General features: G+C 43.1%; 1 protein-coding gene across 2 annotated transcripts in view; it reads left to right on the forward strand.

Annotated features, from left to right (window-relative positions):
• The first annotated feature begins 8,908 nt into the window (after positions 1-8,908).
• Positions 8,909-19,669, forward strand: part of paxip1 (PAX interacting (with transcription-activation domain) protein 1) — a 116,577-nt gene continuing 105,816 nt past the window's right edge. Inside the window, exons 1-2 of one of the 2 annotated variants that reach the window (XM_068015018.1) lie at positions 8,909-9,132; positions 17,408-17,542. In XM_068015018.1, the coding sequence (XP_067871119.1) occupies positions 9,040-9,132; positions 17,408-17,542 (228 nt within the window). In that variant the 5' untranslated portion in view covers positions 8,909-9,039. The remainder of the gene's footprint in view (positions 9,133-17,407; positions 17,543-19,669) is intronic. The other variant, XM_068015019.1, reaches the window with a different exon arrangement.

The raw sequence follows: 19,669 nt of genomic DNA on the forward strand, positions 1-19,669 counted from the left end.
GTGGGGACCGAGTAAGAGGGAATGCAATAAGTTCTAAATTAGGTTTACAGTACATGAATGCAAATGCACGGAGTATGATAAATAAGGCTGGTGAGCTGGAGACGCAGGCAGCCATATGGGTGTATAATGTTGTGGTGATAATGGAATCCTGGCTCAAAAAAGGGCAGGACTAGGTATTAAATACTCCTGGATACAATGTGCTCAGGAAAGATAGGGAAGGTAAGAAAGGAGGAAGGGTGGCAGTATTGATGATGATTAATATTATAGTGCTGGAAGGAAAGGATGTCCTAGATGGGTCAAGGACAGAATCTATTTGGTTAGAGCTAAGGAACAAAAGAGGTACCATTACATTACTGGGTGTATTCTATAGGCCTCTAACTCTTGGGTAAGATATAGAGGAACAAATTTGCAAGAAAATTACAGAGGTGTGCAAAAACTATAGAATAGTTATAATGGGGTCTTTAAATATCATGACATAGACTGGAATAGTGATGGTGTAAAGGGCAGAGAAGGAGAAGAATTTTTAAGTTGTGTTCAGGAGAATTTTCGAGATCAGTACATTTCCAGTCCAATGAGGAAGGAAGCATTGTTGTTCCTGGTTCTAGGGAATGATGTGGGACAAATGCATCAAGTGTCAGTGGGGGGAACATTTAGGGAACATGGATCATATTATCATAAATGTAGGTTAGCTATGGAAAAGCAGCGTGCAGAGTAAAAATTGGGGGAGGGCCAATTTCCATGGGTAAGAACTGGCCCAGGTAAATTGGAATCAAAGATTGGCAGGTAAAACTGTAATTGACGAATGGCTGCCTTTAAAGAGGAGATAGTTCTGGTACACTCCCATAAGAGGGAAAGGTGTGACAAACAAAGCCAGAGCTGCCTGGATGACAAAAGAGATAGAGAGTAAGATGAAGCAGTAAAAGGGATGTCACGTTGATATTACGGGTGAGACCAGGCTGAATATAGAACGTTCAGAGGGGAAGTGAAAAAAAGAAATAAGAGAAGAAAAAAGGGAGTATGAGAAGACACTGGCAGCTAACATAAAAGGGAATCCAAATGTCTTCAATAGGCATATAAATAGCAGTAGGGTAGTAAAAGGAGAAGTAGGGACCAAAAAGGAGATTTACGCATGGAGGCAGAAGGCATGGCTGGTACTAAATGAGTTCTTTACATCTTTCTTTACTAAGGAAGAAGATGCTGCCCAAGTCATGGTGAAAGGTGAGGTAGTTGAGACACTGGATGGGCTAAAATTGACAAAGAGGAGGTATTAAAAAGGCTGGATGTCCTTAAAGTTGGTGTCACCAGGACCAGATCAGATGCATCCAAGAATACTGAGGGAAGTAAGGGTGGAAATTGCAGATGCACAAACCATAATATTCAAATCCTCCAGAGATATATGGGTGGTGCCAGAGAACTGGAGAATTGCATTTGTTACACCCTTGTTCAATCAGCTTAACCTCGGAGGCGGAAAAGCTAAAATTAACAATGATTTGGAAAAATGTGAATTCGTAAAGGAAAGCCAGCACAAATTTGTTAAGGGAAAATATGTTTAACTAACTTGCTTCGGTTTTTTGCTGAGGTAACAGAGAAGGTTAATGAGGTAATGTGGTTGATAGGGTGTACATGAACTTCCAAAAGGCATTTGATAAAGTGCCACAGAACAGGCTTGTCAGCAAAGTTGACGTTATGAATTAAAAGGGACAGTGGCAACATGGATATGAATTTTGCTGAGTTAGAAGAAACAGAGAGTGGTGTGAATGGTTGTTTTTCGGACTGGATGAAGGTATATAGTGGGTTCCCCAGGGGTCGATATTAGGTCCATTGCATTTGTTGATCTATATGAATGACCTAGATTTGGGTGTACAGGGCACAATTTCAAAATTTGCAGACAACACAAAAGATGGAAGTAGTTTCAATTGTGAGGAGTGTGGTAAGTGACTTCAAGAGGAGATAAGACAGACTGGTGTAATGGGCGGACATGTGGCCGATGAAATTTAATGCAGAGAAGTGTAAAGTGATGCATTTTGGTAGGAAGAATGAGGAAAGGCAATATAAAATAATGAATACAATTCCAGAGTGCAGGAACAAAACGACCTGGGGGTGTATCTGCACAAATTGTAGAAGGTGGCAGGGGCAGGTTCAGAAAGTGGTTAATAAAGCATGCAGGATTCTGGGCTTTATAAATGGAGGCACAGAGTACAAAAGCAAGGTGAAGATAAAAGCCTTTATAAAAGACTGGTTCAGCCTTAACTGGAGGACTGTATCCAATTCTGGGTGCCATACTTTTGGAAGGATGTGAAGACATTAGCGAGGGTGCAGAAAAGATTTACGAGAATGGTTCCGGGGATGAGACTTCTGTTACGAGGATAGATTGATGAAGCTGGGGCTGTTCTCCTGAAAGAGAAGGTTGAGAGGAGATTTGATAGAGGTGTTCGAAATCATGAGGGGTCTGGACAGAGTAGATAGGGAGAAACTGTTCCTATTGGTGGAAAGATCAAGAATCAGAGGACACTGATTTAAGGTAATTGGCAAAAGAACCAGAGGTGACATGTGGAAAAACTTTTTAATGCAGCGAGTGGTTAGGATCTGGAATGCACTGCCTGCAAGTGTAGTGGAGGCAGATTCAATTGTGGTTTTCAAAAGGGATTAGGATAATTATCTAAAGAGAAAAAATTTGCAATGCAATGGGGAAAAGGCAGGGAAGTAGGCCTAGCTGTTGCAGAGAGCTGGTACAGATGCAATGGGCCAAATGTCCTCCTTTGGTGCTGTAACCATTCTTGGATTCTATGATTCTATAAACAGTAATGGTCAAGTTAGCAAAGGAGAAAGTAAGTGCAAGGAGTAATACTTGCAATGTAAAGTAAGTCCTCCCTTTCCTGTGTAGCTATGCGGAAAAACATCATGAGAAAACCTTCTTCTTCAGCACACAACTGTAGGTTCATTATTTTTCCTCCTGGTAGTGACCTATTGATCCAGGTTAACTGTGAGGAGAGAGTGGTTCAGCTGACTCTGGTTAGGGGTACATTAGCAGGCAGTTCCATGGGAAATTCCACATCAGAGTATAGGACAAGAGTAGGCCATCCAGTCCCTTGAGCCATTCAGTAAGATCATGGCTGATCTGTGTATCAACTCAATTTACCATCTTTGCTTCGTCTCCCTTGATACCCTTACCTAACAAAACCCGATCGATCTCAGTCTTGAAAATTTCAATTAACCCTGCTGGGTTAACAGTCTTCTGGGGAGAGAATTCCAGATTTTCATTACCCTTTGCATGATTTCATTATGAAACGGATTAGCTGTATCTGTTTGGACTCACCTGCCAGAGGAAATAGTTTCTCTGTATCTATCGTGTTGAATTCCTTCATCTTTTCAGACTGATGCTCCTGTACTGAGGATGCGCTGGATTGTTGAGGTGTTGAATTTATGTCATTGCTGTCTGTGGAACTTTGCTGTGCACAATTTGACTGTCACAATTGTCTACAAAAACAGCAGCAATTACATTTCCAAATTGTTTAATCTGTTCTGGATAGTATTGGTTGAGTATCAAATGTTCACCAGGACATCAGAAGAATTCCCTTTAATGGAAGAACTTATAGGAACATAGGATCAGGAGGAGGCAATTCAGCACTTTGTGCCTGTTCCGCCATACATTGAGATCATGGCTGATATGTATCTTGCCTCTCCATACCCCTTAATGACCTTGGCTAGCAAAAACCTATCAATCTCACATTTGAAATTATTAATTGAGCTAGTATCGACTACTTTTTGAGGGTGAGAAATCCCCGTTTCCACCACCCTTTGTGTGAAGAAATGTTTCTTGTCTTCTCTCCAGAACTGTCTGGTTCTGATTTTAAGGGTATGTCCCATGGCTCAGACTCCCAAACCAGTGGAAAGAATTTCCCTCTATCTACCTGAACAATTCCTCGCAAAATCCTAAAAACCTCAAACAAATCACCCCTTAACCTTCTATATTTCAAGTAATACAAGCCTATTGTATGTAATCTCTCCACCTAATTTAACCCTTGGAGCCCTAGAAACATTCTGGTGAATCTGCACTGCACCTCTTCCAAGGCCAATATATCCTTTCTAAGATGCAGTGCACAGAACCGTACACAGTACTCAGATATGATATAACATTTGTACAACTGCAGCAAACTTTCTCTTTTATGTTGTAGCCCTCTCGATATAAAGGCTAACATTCCATGAGCCTTTTTGATCATTTTTTCACAGCTCACCTCTATATTTTAGTGATCTAGAGCCCTTAATTTCCGGAAGGCCTTTGATAAGTTGTCACATCAAAGGTTATTGTGGAAAATAAAATCTCATGGTGTATGGGGTAACATATTGGCATGGATAGAAGATTGGCTAGCTATCAGGAAATAGAGAGTAGGCATAATGGGTCATTTTCTGGTTGGCAAGATGCAATGAGTGGTGTGCCATGGGGATCAGTGCTGGGCCTCAACTTTTTACAATTTATATAAATGACTTGGATAAAGGGACCGGAGTTATGGTTGTTAAATTTACTGACGACAGAAAGATAGGTAGGAAAGTTGTGAAGACGACATAAGGAGACTACAAAGGGATACATAGGTTAAGTGAGTGGGCAAAGATCTGGCAAATGGAGTATAATGTGGGAAAATGTGAAATTGCATATTTTGGCAGAAAGAATAAAAAAGCATATTATCTAAATGGTGAGAGATTGCAGAGCTCTAAAATGCAGAGGGATCTGGGTGTTCTACTGCATGAATCACAAAAGGTTAGTATGCAGCTACAGCAAGTCATTAGGAAAGCTAATAGAATGTTATGTTTATTGTGAGGGGAATTGAATACAAAAGTAGGGAGGTTAAGCTACACTTATACAGGGCATTGGTGAGACCACATCTGGAGTACTGTGTATTGTATTGATCTCCTTATTTAAGGAAGGATGTAAATGCATTGGAAGTAGTTCAGAGAAGGTTTACTAGACTAATAACTGGAATGGGTGGGTTGTCTTATGAGGAAAGATTGGACTGGCGAGGCTTGTATCTGCTGGAGCTTAGAAGAGTGAAAGGTGATTTGATTGAAACGTATAAGATTCTGAGGGGTCTTGACAGGGTGGATGTGGAAAGGATGTTTCCTCGTGTGGGTGAGTCCAGAACTAGGGGGCACTATTTAAAAATAAGGGGTCACCGTTTTAGGACAGAGATGAGGAGAATTTTTTTCTCTCAGACGGCTGTGCAACTTTGGAACTCTGCCTCAGAAGGTGGTGGAGACGTGGTCACTGATTATTTTTAAGGCGGAGGTAGATGGACTCTTGTTAGGCAAGGGAATCGGGGGTTATTGGGGGTAGATGGGAGTGTGGAATTCGAGACACAAACAGATCAGCCATGACTGGTGGAGCAGGCTGGAAGGGCTGAATGGCCTAATTCGTATGTTAAATAAAGGTGTTAGGATATATATTTACACTGTTGCAGTTGAGGGCAGTCCAGCATTTGTTGCCCATCCCTAATTGTCCTTGAAGTGAATGACTTGCTAGGCTATTTCAGAGGGCAGTTAAGAGTCAACCACATTGCTCTGGCTCTGGAGTCACATGTAGGCCAGACCAGGTAAGGACATCAGATTTTCTTCCTTAAAGGACATTAGTGAAGCAGATGGGTTTTTAGGACAATCGATGATAGTCTCATGGCACCATTACTGAGGCTAGCTTTCAGTTCCAGATTTTTAATTAATTAATTGAATTCAAATTCCACCAGCTGGGATTTGAACCCATGACCCCAGGGCATTAGACTGAGCTTCTGGATTACTAGTCCAGTGGCATTACCATTATGCCACCATCTCCCCATAACCTCGGCTGACACTCCAGTGTAGTAGTAAAACTAATGCACTGTCTAAATGATCTTTGCTCAGATGAATGTAGAACTGAGGCCTCACTTACCTGTTCAGGCAAGGATTCTGAAAACTATCTGATGTCCTGGCTCTTTCAATCAACACCACCATAAAATCATGCACACAGGAGGGGCCATTTGGCCTATTGTGCATGTGCCAGCCCTTTAAAAGAGCCATTCAATTAGTCCCACTCCCCTGCTTTTCCACCATAGCCCTGCAATTTTTTTCTTTTTCCTGTACTATACATACCCAATTCCGTATTAGAAGTTGATATTGAATCTGCTTTTACCACCCTTTCAGGCAGTGTGTTCCAGATCATAGCAACTCATTCTGATTAAAAAAATCTCATTTCTCCTCTGGCTGTTTTGATAATTATCCTAAATTTCTGTCCGCTAGTTACCAACCCTCCAGCCAATGGAAACAGTTTTACCTTAGTTATTTCACCAAAACCCTTCACAATTTTGAACACCTACTAAATCTTCCCTTGCTCTAAGAACAAACACAGCTTCCATAGTCTCCGTATGTAACTGAAATCCCTCATTTTTGGTTTCGTTGGAAGTAAAGCACTTTCAGAGTTGGAAAGGAGGTCATTTTAAGTGCATGCTCAGCATAGTGCATTTTGTGAAGTTGTGCCAAGTTACCTTACCTCATAAGGGCATAAAACTACTTTCTGCCATACCTGGCTGTGTGTGAGGGGGTCTGATTGGCACTAACTTTCTTCACCATTCTATTCCACTTCGCTTACAGGCAGTTCTTTGAGCCTCTGAAACTTCAGGACATGGATGGGACCCAGCCTAACTTGTGGCTCTTCTGCCCCACTCCTGCCAATTGGAGAGCACTGGAAAAGCCAAGGATTTACAGCCCCTCAAAATCGAAATAGGCTTATGGTAACATGCCCAGGATACAGAACATCCTTGCAATTAAAAAAAAATTAGCTGCTGCAATTGTCTTATGCTTTCATAGCGTCTCTCCACCATTAGAGAGAATGCAGAAAAGATTCACAAGAATGTTTCCAGGGATGAGGAACCTCTGTTAAATAGATAGATTTGAGAAGTTGGGACTGTTTTCCTTGGAGAAGGTTGAGATGAGATTTGAGTTATTCAAATTCATGAGGGGTCTGGACAGAGTAGATAAGGAGAAACTGTTCCCATTGGTGGAAGCATCGAGAACAAGAGGGCACAGATTTAAGGCAATTGGCAAAAAAAGCATTGGCAATATGAGGAAAATCTTTTTCATGCAGTGAGCGGTTAGGATCTGGAATGCACTGCCTGAGTGTGGTGAGGCAGGTTCAATTGAGCCATTCATGAGGAAATTGCATTGTTATCTTAAAAGGAAGAATGTGCAGAGCTACAGGGAGAAGGTTGCACGAGGTAAACTGCTCCTTTGGAGAGCCAGCAGACATGACAGACTACAGCATGGCTACCCGACCCGATGACATGTCGGGTTCGGGTCATTCTTCCGGGTCCGGCGTTCGAGCTTAGCTTGGACACTGTGACAGCCAGGACGTCAAGGCGGGAAACACTCTGCACTTGTCTGCAGTAAGCGATTCCATCCAAGGTACAGCACAACCTCTTTCATATTATCAACTCTATTCTGGGGTCAGGTCGGGCACAGGAAAAAATGAAAGGACTTGGGCCAGATCGGGCTCAGGTTGGATGTGATTCTGTCAGGCTCGGGTTGGGTTTCATTTGCAGACCCCAGCAGGCCTTTATGAATGGCCTCCTTCTGCGCTGTAACAATTCTGTGATCTTCAACAAGCAATACAGCGTCACAACTTTCAATAAAAGCAAAATACTGCAAATGCTGGAAATCTGAAATAAAAACAAGAAATGCTGGAAATGCTCAGCAGGGCTGGCAACATCTGTGAAGAGAGAAGCAGAGTTAACGTTTCAGGTCAGTGACCCTTCTTCAGGGTTAACTCTGCTTCTCTCTCCAGATGCTGCCAGACCTGCTGAGTATTTCCAGCATTTCTTGTTTTTATGTCACAATTTTCAAATTTGTTTTATTGATTACAGTTACTTCACAAATGACAAACAAATGAATAACAGTGACATAGTATATATTTCATAGAATCAACACAGGAGGCCATCATGCCTGTGCCAGCTCTTTGGAGGTGCTATCCAATTAGTCACACTCTACCGCTCTTTCCTTAGCTTTGCAAACTTTTCAAGTATATATCCAATTTTCTTTACAGTACAAATCATTCTATCTATCGGAAAAGAAAACAATAAAAGTTGCAATCTTATTCTTAATGTGTTGCTCAAACCTGGATGCATTATCCAAATCCTTTTAAACAGCAGACGACATGTCAAATCCTTAAGTGCTGGAAATACTCAACAGGTCTGGCAGCTGGTCTGAAACATTAACTCAGAAGGAAACGCAACTCTCCACAGGGATGCTTCCAGACCTGCTGAGTACTTCCAGCGTTTTCTGTTTTTATTTCTTAGTTCCAGCATCCATAGTATTTTGCTTTTGTTTGCCAGATCCTTAATTTTGTGTCAACAGGTGTTAAAGCTCATTTAGTTCATCCAGCGGCCAAATATCCCACTCCAGAGAGAATATGAGGCACGCTTTCTGAGCCAGTGCACCACAGCAGGGCAGGTGATAGCTACAGACAGGAACAAGCTCACTTTCCCGCGTAATTTGTAACAATCGCGGCCTTGGAACTCGCGCGCGCGCTTCCCATTCCACAAAGGCCCCGCCCATTGGGAGGCGGGCCCGACCATCGCTTGGTGGGTGGTGGTGGTGGTGGGGGGGATGGACAGGGAGATACGGAACAGAAGTTTAAAAAAGGGAAGAAATAAAGAAATAAAATCCACTGTTTAAATTTTATCCGCTAATAAAAATGAGGAGAAATGATTTTACGGAGTTCTAACCAGGATTGAGTAGAGAGTTATTTTCATAAGTTTTGTTAACAACCCCCCCCCCCCCCCCGCCCTTGGATCGTGGTGTTTGGTTGGGTATCCCCCGTCTCCCCTGGGTGGGCTGGTGCGCAGGCGCGGATAGTGGGGCTGGTGCGCAGGCGCGTGGAGGGGGTGAGGGGTGACTATTGAGGGTGAGGGGAGTAGGGAGATTCTGGCGGACGGCGGCGGCGGCGGGGAGGCGAGTTACAGGGGTCCGGCGAAGAAGTAGTGGTGAGGTGGGGGACCCTCTTCCCCTACATCAGCAGACACCATGTCGGAGGCGGCGCGCAGCGAGGAGGTGGCGGCGGTCCAGGATCTGTTCAAGGAGGTGAAATTCTTCGCGGTGGGAGACATTGAGCAGCAGGTGAGGAAGGGGTGGTTGGGGGTGAAGGCCCGGTGCTGCTCCCTCTGTGTGGGGGTGGCGGCGGGGTTGGGGATTAAATACATGGCGCCAGCTGCCTGGGCCTGCCAGCAGCTGCTGTTGCTTCTCCTATTATTTTAGGGTTCCCTTGGGCTGCTGTAACTTTTAAGTCAGGATTTAACATTGGTTTTTAAGAGGATTTAACATTTTAAAAAGTGTTGTTGTCTGCTACTTGAACTTGTTTGGGTTTGTGTGTGTTTATCTTCCTCCCTTGTACTAAATAGTCAGCTCCCTCAATAGTGTGTGTAGGATGGCCTGGCTTTGCGTTTCCTGCCATATAGTGAGGCCATCCTTACAGTCTTTGGGGAAGGGATCAGGCTCCTGTTATGGCTGGTACTTGTGTAGGGAGAGGGTCACAACCAATCCTGAAGAGTTCGGGTGAGGGGGTCAATCAAATCATCATTGACCTGAGTGCAACAATATAAATATAAACCGCACAAGGTACTGGCTTTCTAAGCACTGGGATGTAGAATTTTGCTTTTCAAGTGAACTCACTTTTGTTCCTTGCACTTGTCTTCAAAAGTAGTGTGAAAAAGTATGTTGTTTGAGTCTATTGGGTGTCATTTTTCACATGCCTTAATCGGAAGTGAAAAAGTTGTATAAAAGTGTTTAAAGATGGGCTGTATGATCTGGTTTGTCTGCTGATGTCTTTCAAAGACTGAAGCAATAATAACCAAGGGAATGAAAAATAATCTGTGGAGGTGTGAAGAGGAGTTCGGCCACTTGTGACTTGTGAAAGCATTGAATTGTGACATTTCAGTGTATATGAAACAGCATATTTTGGTACTAGCACTATTAAATAGGTGCCTCTGTATCTACCTCCTGCATTGTAGAATGGCAATTTCTTATATGGAAGTAAAGGCTTTGTCTATTTTAATATTTTTTTGTATTGTCCTGTGTATATAGCAACCCAAGACCTGAGTTTCAGTGTTTGACCATAAGAATTTTTTTTAACAAAACAAGTTCATTTGTTGAGCGATCAACGTCTCGCAGCACTATCCCCAGTCCTTTGTAGCTTGTATACTTTAGTTTTGTAAAAGGTTGTCAAATCTTTCTGTAGCAAGGGGTTCTGCAAAGCTCCTCCCCACACCAAGGTACTAACACCATAATAGATTACAAACATCAAACATTGTGCCCATTGCTGTGCGTTTGTGCAGCACTGAAAACATTGTGAAAGTTGACACATTATTCCTGTTGATTTTGTGCTTTACTGGTAAAATACAAAAACCATGATGTCTGGTGTATGTTTGTGTAAAATCGGTATAAAATGTATTTTGTACGTTTGTGGTTTGGTGAGAAAAATGTGCTAGTTTGAAGAGTTTGGGTAATCTTGATTTTTCTTCTGACTTTAATAGATTGAAATAGTGTGTTTTCAGATGAGTTGGACTTAGGTGTTTGGCAATATTAGAAAGATACTTCAAGAACCCTGTCACCCAGTTGTCATAAACCTGCTCTGTTCCAGCTGGACTTTTACTATAGTCCTGATTGAATATTTAACCTGGAGTAAGCCCAGGTACTTACTGTAATAAAGCATCCACATTTCTTTTGCACAAAAGCTGGAGTTGGTTTAACAGCCCTTTATTAGACTTGGTGGGTGTTGTTAGTGCGAACTCATGTTGCAGTTTTGACAGGTTATTGTCAAATTGCTTTAAGTGGTGTAATTGAAGATGCATTTTATGTGTTATGCACTTTAAATTGTATGCAGGCTACAAAGTACTTCTTTTTCCAGTATTTCCTTGTTCTATTTATTACTTTTTCCAATGCTGTGCCTTTTTTTGGGAGTCAGGTCAGGTATTAAAACCTGCTGTTATAGTGGCTGTAGGTGGTACTACTGGGGACTGGTAAATGGCGAGTTAAGTAACGCAGGCACCTGTGGCACATGCCAACAGCTTTGGGTGAACAAATGCCTGAAGGTGGGTAGCAGGACCTTTGATGGAGGCAATGCCTTCAAAAGGCATTATCCTAGAATTGGCCCCTGGCATCCACAACCTGCAAGTCTTGAAACAGCTGCAGTACGTAACAACGTAGAGTTAGATTTGTTAGAGTCTACAGCACAGAGAAATAGGTCATCCAGCCCAACTGATTCATGCTGATGTTTACACTGCACGTGAACTTCATCTCAGCTTACCAATATTGCCCTCTGTTCCTTTCTCTTGCATGTGCTAATCCAGCTTCCCCTGCAAGTAAGCGAAAGAGCAATCGTGGACAGTTGGAAAAAGCTATGGGGTGATTTGATTAAAGTTTTCACGATATTAAGGCGAACTGATGGGTTAAATTGGGAGAAACTATTTCTGCTGGTTGGGGACTCTGGGACTACTACTTCTTGTCATGTTGCTACACCTTCCTTTGCCACTGCTCCACGCAAGCTCTGGAGAAATCTGGGTAGTGGAAAGCTGGGTGGAACATTGTGGAAGGAATTGCAGGCTAAACAAAGCCTGCAGGTACTGCAACGTGGACACTTCTTCAGTGGCTGCCAATCTAGGACTAGGTGGTGTAGTGTTAAAAATTGGAGCCGGATCTTTCAGAGTGGAACTGGAAACACTTAACATAAATTTGGAACTCTGCTGCAAACAGCAATTGATGCGAGATCAATTGTTAATCTTAAATCTGAGATTGATTTTTATTAACCAAATCTTAGAATATTACAGCGCAGTACAGGCCCTTCGGCCCTCGATGTCTATTAAGAGATAGGGGGCAAAGGCAGGTATATGGGGATTGGTCGCATATTAGCCATGCTCTTATTAAATGGTGGAACAAGCTCAAGGGGCTAACTTGCTTACTCCTGTTGCTGTGGAACACTGGTGGGGAGGGTAGCCGCAGGAACTCCGCTGATGATCTATAACATACTTGCAGTTAAAATTTCACTTTCTGCTTTTATTTTCTATTGCTTGAGAAATTACATCTGTGTGATGCAATTCTGGTTAATCTTGCAGATTATTGGAATTGTATCTCCCACACAAGCATGAACATACAACAACATCTTGTGCTTATCTAGTGTCTGTAACATAGGAAAGCCTCCCTAGGCACTTAAGGGGCATGGCTTTTAATAAACCCTTTATAAAATGCTCCTATTGCGAAAGTATTCTAATGGCACTGTATGTTGCTGTGGTCAAAATGTCTCACTGCAAAATGTTGTCGTGACTGAGGTGGGAGGAGTCTTGTTTAGTTCCAATTCTCCACAGGCCACAATATTTTTTTTTAAATGTTTACCCTTTTACTGATGCGGTCAGTCATAGACTCTACTCTTTATCCCAGAATTAAATACACCAACCAGGTTTCTTTAAATAAACAACAACATTATCAGTTTATTATACAACAAGACATAACCAGTAACGAAGCAAAGCATTAACACACAGATTGAAATATGAAAGTTTCCTTTTTAAATTGCCCACACACAACCTCTCACACACACTGAAAAAAATACAGAAATTCTCTCTGCAGAGTTCTGTTACAAAAAAAAGACAGAAAAGGATACTTTGGCCAAATACTTGCTAATTCTTGAAGAAAAAAGAGAAGATATGGAAAGATGTCAGTTGTCCTTTTTGTGCTCTGGTGTCCCAAATACGTGTAGACGGCTGTCACTGGGATCTTTCTAGAGCAGTTCTCTTCAGGCGACTTTGAGGATCAGTTTGGCAGGCTTTTCAGGAGAAATGCAGCATCAGTTTCTCTATTTCTTACACTTGATTCTCAGGAAGTTCTCAAAGAGATGGAAGAGGGTGCTGATGGTGACTGCTGTCTTGGGTGGTTTTCTTCAATTGTCTTGAAAACAGTTCACACCCCAACACACTGTCCAAAGCAAAACTAAAAACTATATCTCAGGAGTCAAACCTCCTGAATCCTACAAATTTTGACCCGTCACTTCTCTAAACATCTCCAGGTCACCAAGGTTTTTGTTGTTTACTGCTTTAAAGCACATGACTTCCAGCAATGGCTGTTTTTAAACCACATCTCTGTCCTTTCAATGAACTGTCAACAACAAAGCAAAGTCCAGCTTCTATGAAATCTTCAGCCTTCCAATGAATTCATCTTCACACTTTAAATATGTCCTCAAACGCATACTTAACAAAAAATATAGACGCACTTTCGTAACAATGTGTAGAGTCTAGCCAGATGGACCTCAGTTATTAAATTTATACTTGTATTGCACAGTGCCCTGGAATTCCCACCTAAAACTCTCTGCCTCTCCATTAGTCTTCTGCCTTTAACCATTTTCTAAAATCTCATTTCTTCAGACAACCGTTGCTAATATTTCCCTGCTTGGCAGAATGTTCCTTTTCCTCTCAGTGATTGAAAAGCTTTGTGATGTTCTTGCCTTAAAGGCTTTAATAGAATTGCAACTTGTTATTTACTTCTAAATGGCATTAACTTGACATTTTGATGAAAGAACTGACTCTACCTGAAACAAAGACAATTACGTGTGTTTTAATAGCAAAATTTGTTACATCAGCGGACCAAAATTGTAGTAAAATTTTGCATTCAGCGTCTCGTCAGAAGCACCCTATTCTGCTGTCCCTTATTGGATGCACCAGTAACTTCGGTAGCATCTGTCTGTTTATTTCATTGGTGAAGTTGCTGTTTTAAATTTGGTACTAGTAAAGTTTGCTGCCATTTTATATAGCATGGTAATGATGAAGAACTGATCTTAAAAGCAAGGCTACTTTATTTTTATAACAACTTGGGAATAGAGTCTAAATACAGGGAAAAATCTTGGCTGCTTTTCCTTGTCAGCTGCATATATGACTTGTATCAGTGCTTTTTTTGAGAAACGTCTACTGTGCAGAAGCTTAACAATCATGTATTTTTTATTCATTCCTAGGATGTGGGCATCGCTGCCTGGCCCAGCATTTATTGCCCATCCCTAATTGCCCTTGAGAAGGTGGTGGTGAGCTGCCTTCTTGAACCGCTGCAGTCCATGTGGGGTAGATACACCTACAGTGCTGTTAGGAAGGGAGTTCTAGAATGTTGACCCAGTGACAGTGAAAGAATGGCAACATAGTTCCAAGTCAGGATGGTGTGTGACTTGCAGGGGAACCTGCAGGTGGTGGTATTCCCATACATCTGCTGCCCTTGTCCTTCTAGGTGGTAGAGGTTGCAGGTTTGAAAGGTGCTGTCTGAGTAGCCTTGGTGCATTGCTGCAGTGCATCTTGTAGACGATGCACACTGCTGCCACTGTGCATTGGTGGTGGACGGGAGTGAATGTTTGTGGATGGGGTGCCAATCAAGCGGGTTGCTTTGTCCTGTATGGTGTTGAGCTTCTTGAGGGTTGTTGGAGCTGCACCCATCCAGACAAGTGGAGAGTATTCCATCACACTCCTAACTTGTGCCTTGTAGATGGTGGAGTCAGGAGGTGAGTTACTCGCCACAGGATTCCTAGCCTCTGATCTGCTCTTGTAGCCACGGTATTTATATGGCTACTCCAGTTCAGTTTCTGGTCAATGATAACCCCCAGGATGTTGATAATGGGGATTCAGCGATGGTAATGCCATTGAATGTCAAGGGGAGATGGTTAGATTCTCTCTTGTTGGAGATGGTCATTGGCCGGCACTTGTGTGGCGCAAATGTTACTTGCCACTTATCAGCCCAAGCTGGGATATTGTCCAGGTCTTGCTGCATTTCTACACTGACTGCTTCAGTATCTGAGGAGTCGTGAATGGTGCTGAACATTGTGCAATCATCAGCGAACATCCCCACTTCTGACCTTATGATTGAAGCAGCTGAAGATGGTTGGGCCTAGGACGCTACCCTGAGGAACTCCTGCAGTGATGTCCTGGAGCTCAGATGATTGACCTCCAACAACCACAACCATCTTCCTTTGCGCTAGGTACAACTCCAGCCAGCAGAGGGTTTTCCCCCTGATACCCATTGACTTCAGTTTTGCTAGGGCTCCTCGATGCCATACTCGGTCAAATGCTGCCTTGATGTCAAGTGCAGTCACTCTCACCTCACATCTTGAGTTCAGCTCTTTTGTCCATGTTTGAACCAAAGGTATAATGAAGTCAGGAGCTGAGTGGCCCTGGCGGAACCCAAACTGCGCGTCACTGAGCAGGTTATTGCTAAGCAAGTGCCGCTTGATGACACTGTTGATGACACCTTCCATCACTTTACTGATGATTGAGAGTAGACTGAGGCGGTAATTGGCCGGGTTGGACTTGTCCTGCTTTTTGTGAGCAGGACTTATCTGGGCAATTTTCCACATTGCCGGGTAGATGCCAGTGTTGTAGCTGTACTGGAACACAGGTCTTCAGTACTATTGCTGGAATGTTGAAATGCTGAATGCCAGCCTGTACCATGTTCATCTGTTACTGAGCATAGCTGTAGCCATTCCAGTTATAAAGAGGTTTGACTTTGGATTTGACGCTTGTGTGACCAAGCAATTTCCAAGTATTCTGGCATTTTCACCCATTCGGCTGAGAAGGTACTGACTCTACTGCTATGGGTAAATGTTGAAGATTCAATTTTCACTTGCATAACTACAGCCGTAAGTCATTTATTGTGAGCAGGCTCTATAACGCTGTCAATGCATTTATATAATACTTTTGAGGTGTGCTGACTGATTTAATAATGGCACTCTGTTTTTAAGCTCATGGCAGACTCCTTGTTCGAGTAGGTCCAGGCTGTAGATGCTTTCATTGTCTACTGTGGGTCCTGTCATGCAGTGGTTAGCACTGCAGCCTCACAGCTCCAGGGACCCGGGTTCGATTCTGGGTACTGCCTGTGTGGAGTTTGCAAGTTCTCCCTGTGTCTGCGTGGGTTTTCTCCGGGTGCTCCGGTTTCCTCCCACAAGCCAAAAGACTTGCAGGTTGGTAGGTAAATTGGCCATTATAAATTGTCACTAGTATAAGTAGGTGGTAGGGAAATATAGGGACAGGTGGGGATGTTTGGTAGGAATATGGGATTAGTGTAGGATTAGTATAAATGGGTGGTTGATGGTCGGCACTGACTCGGTGGGCCGAAGGGCCTGTTTCAGTGCTGTATATCTAATCTAATCTATCTAATCTAATCTAATCTTAAGAATCTGATGCGAGATCAGCATGGATGTCCACAGAACTGGTAGTTCATATTGTCGTTGGTGCTTGGGGGAACTTCTGCAGCTGTGCCACCTCTGGCCTTCCTCTGGGCATGCCGGATGTTGTAAGTTTGGCGTACATGGTCCTCGAAACATGCTGACGAAATTTCAGTGCTGCCTGCACGTGGGCCACTCGGTTGCAGTGTTTTCCCAAGAAAGAGAAAAAGGTTTTTAACATAAAACCTCTCTACATTCCACTCTCCCATTTAGCAAGCTAGCGATTGCAAATGTGCGCTTAGTGGAGCCGAAATTACTTTTGTTTCTTGCCCAACGGTGACGGGCATATTCCAGAGGTTGAGTTTGCCATCCACGTAGTCTTGAATGGCCAGCTCTTTATCACTTCACCAAGCCCTCTACAGTTCCATCATACAACTGAGCCTCAACGCAGGACTGATTCTGCCCCAGTTGTTGCAACTTATCAGTGACAGATGCCATGATATTTTCAACTGAACAAACTTAAAGTGCCTGACCAGTGGGTCGCTTGTTGCTTGATGTGATTTTTCACACCACTGACACATATATCGAAACAAAACGATGGTTTAGAATTTGCCGCTAAAGTAATGGCAAGTTTCATGGCATTTTATCTTAATGTGCAAATCATTCGGCAACCTGTGGTTTGGAGGAGATATCTTGTGAATTGCCACAAGTTGCTGAATGATTTGCACCGCTCCACTGATAGCCTCATGAAAATGGCAGCTTGCCCAACCTTCCCGTCATTTTTAATAACTTGCTGTATCTGCACGTTAAACCCACCATAAAGTTAGAGCTGGTACGTAACAGTATCAGGACCTTTTTATCAATGTAATAATTATTAATAAAACCTATCCCACCAGCACAGAAAGGGAACTATTTAGACTGTTGATTCTCATTCCTTCAGTAAATTCTTCTTGGAGATTTAAATTTCCCTTTTTATTTTTACTTATTTTTCCTTGGTCTTGATCTTTTTTCCCCCCCCCCTCCTTTTTTTGTACCTGATTTGACTTTTGTTTCCTTCTCTGTCATTTCTGTTTCTTTCTCGATCCTTAAATCTCATTGGTTTAGGAGATACACTGTTTCATTCTGGGCACGTGCGGTTCTGGACTTAGGTGGAATTCAGTAGTGAGTTCATCCTGTATCTAGTGTTTGTTTACAGATTTTTTAAAATTTAATTAGGTGATTCAGCTGCTGAAGGCTGGAAAGGCGAAAGAGGTCTCCTATAATGCGTTGGCAACACACATCATTGCAGAAGATGGTGACAATCCAGAAGTTGGAGAAGCCCGGGAAGTGTTTGATCTGCCAGTAGTTAAGGTGAGCTTTATATTGTCTCTCTTGTATTGCACAGTAAAATTGCCTTTTCAACAAGGCTTAAAGTACCAATAAAAATGAATTATGCAATGGTTACATTTGGCCCATCCAGCCTGTGTCTGGTCTCTGCAAGACCAACTTAGCTAGTCTCATTTCTCTGCCCTTTCCTTGTGGGCCTGCAATCTTTTTCCCTTAAGGTGCTTATCTAATATCCCCTTGAAAACCACGATTAAATCTGCCTCCACTACCTTTTCAGGTGGTGCATTCTCACAGTCCTGTTTAAGGGGAATGGTTGCATCATGGTAATGTTAATGGACTGGTAATCGGACTAATGCTCCGGAGACATGAATTCAAATCCCACCGCGGCAGCTGCGGGAAATTAAATTCAGTTACTTAATAAAAAATTCTGGAACTGAAAGCTAGTCCTCAGTAATGGTGCCATGAAACTGTCATTGTCGTAAAAACCCATCTAATTCACTAATGTCCTTAAGGGAAGGAAATCTGCCGTCCTTACCCGGTCTGGCCTACATGTGATTCCAGAGCCAGAGCAATGTGGTTGACTCTTAACTGCTCTCTGAAATGGCCTAGCAAGCCACTCAGTTGTCAAGTTAATTGAGGGCTGGGCAACAGCAACGCCCCAATCCCACGAAAGAGTAAAACAAAATTAGGGATGAACTGTAAATACTGCCCTTATCAGTGTTAAATAGATGGATTGCTTCCCTTCTCCCTAGCAAAACAACTTGAATTGTAAAGTATTAAAAATGAGAATATACTTGATGTGATCCGATATCAGTCATGCCCACACTTAATTTATTTTCCTTGTGCCTCCAAAGAATGTGTTTTCCTTTTAAACATTAAAGGTGCCAAATAAATGCATATAAATGCATGTCTGATGCAGGTTTTGTTAGGTTTATATAATCATAGAATAGTACACTCAATCATGAATATTTGAAAGATGCGTTTTGATGGTGGCATCATGCTTGAGGTGGAGGATGATGGGGTGAAAGGTGTCCTCAGTACCTTGCTCTATGGCAGCGAGGCCTGGACAACGTATGTCAGCCAAGAGCGACGTCTCAACTCATTCCATCTTCGCTGCCTCCGGAGAATACTTGGCATCAGGTGGCAGGACCGCATCTCCAACACAGAAGTCCTCGAGGCGGCCAACATCCCCAGCTTATACACACTACTGAGTCAGCGGCGCTTGAGATGGCTTGGCCATGTGAGCCGCATGGAAGATGGCAGGATCCCCAAAGACACATTGTACAGCGAGCTCGCCACTGGTATCAGACCCACCGGCCGTCCATGTCTCCGCTTTAAAGACGTCTGCAAACGCGACATGAAATCCTGTGACATTGATCACAAGTCGTGGGAGTCAGTTGCCAGCGTTCGCCAGAGCTGGCGGGCAGCCATAAAGACGGGGCTGAAGTGTGGCGAGTCGAAGAGACTTGGTAGTTGGCAGGAAAAAAGACAGAGGCGAAAGGGAAGAGCCAACTGTGTAACAGCCCCGACAAACAAATTTCTCTGCAGCGCCTGTGGAAGAGCCTGTCACTCTAGAATTGGCCTTTATAGCCACTCCAGGCGCTGCTTCACAAACCACTGACCACCTCCAGGCGCTTACCCATTGTCTCTCGAGATAAGGAGGCCAAAGAAAAATCATGCTTGAGGTGGAGGATGATTGGGTGAAAGGTGAGGACAAGGGAAATCCCATCATGGTTCTGGGAGGGAGGGGAAGAGGTGAGAGCGGAAATCTGATGGACAGGCTCAAGGGGCCTGTCAACCATGGTGGAGGGGAATCCTTGGTTAAGAAAAAAGGAAGACATATCAAGTGCTGGTATGGAAAGTTGCATCACCAGAATAGATGCGATGGAGAAACTAGGAGAATGGAGTGGATTCAGTTATGAAGATAGATTGCAGAAGTTGGGACTGTTTTCTTTGGAGAGGAGAAGGTGGAGAGGAAATTTGATCGAGGTGCTCAAAATCATGAGGGGTCGGGACAGAGCAGATGGGGAGAAACTTCCTGTTGGTGGAAGGATCGAGAACAAGAGGACAGAGGTTTAAAGTAATTGACAAAAGAAGCAATGGCGACATGATGAAAGATTTCTCTCACAGCGAGTGGTTAGAATCAGGAGT

This window comes from Heterodontus francisci, chromosome 2, assembly GCF_036365525.1.
Source record: "Heterodontus francisci isolate sHetFra1 chromosome 2, sHetFra1.hap1, whole genome shotgun sequence".
NCBI classification, from domain to species: Eukaryota; Metazoa; Chordata; class Chondrichthyes; order Heterodontiformes; family Heterodontidae; genus Heterodontus; species Heterodontus francisci.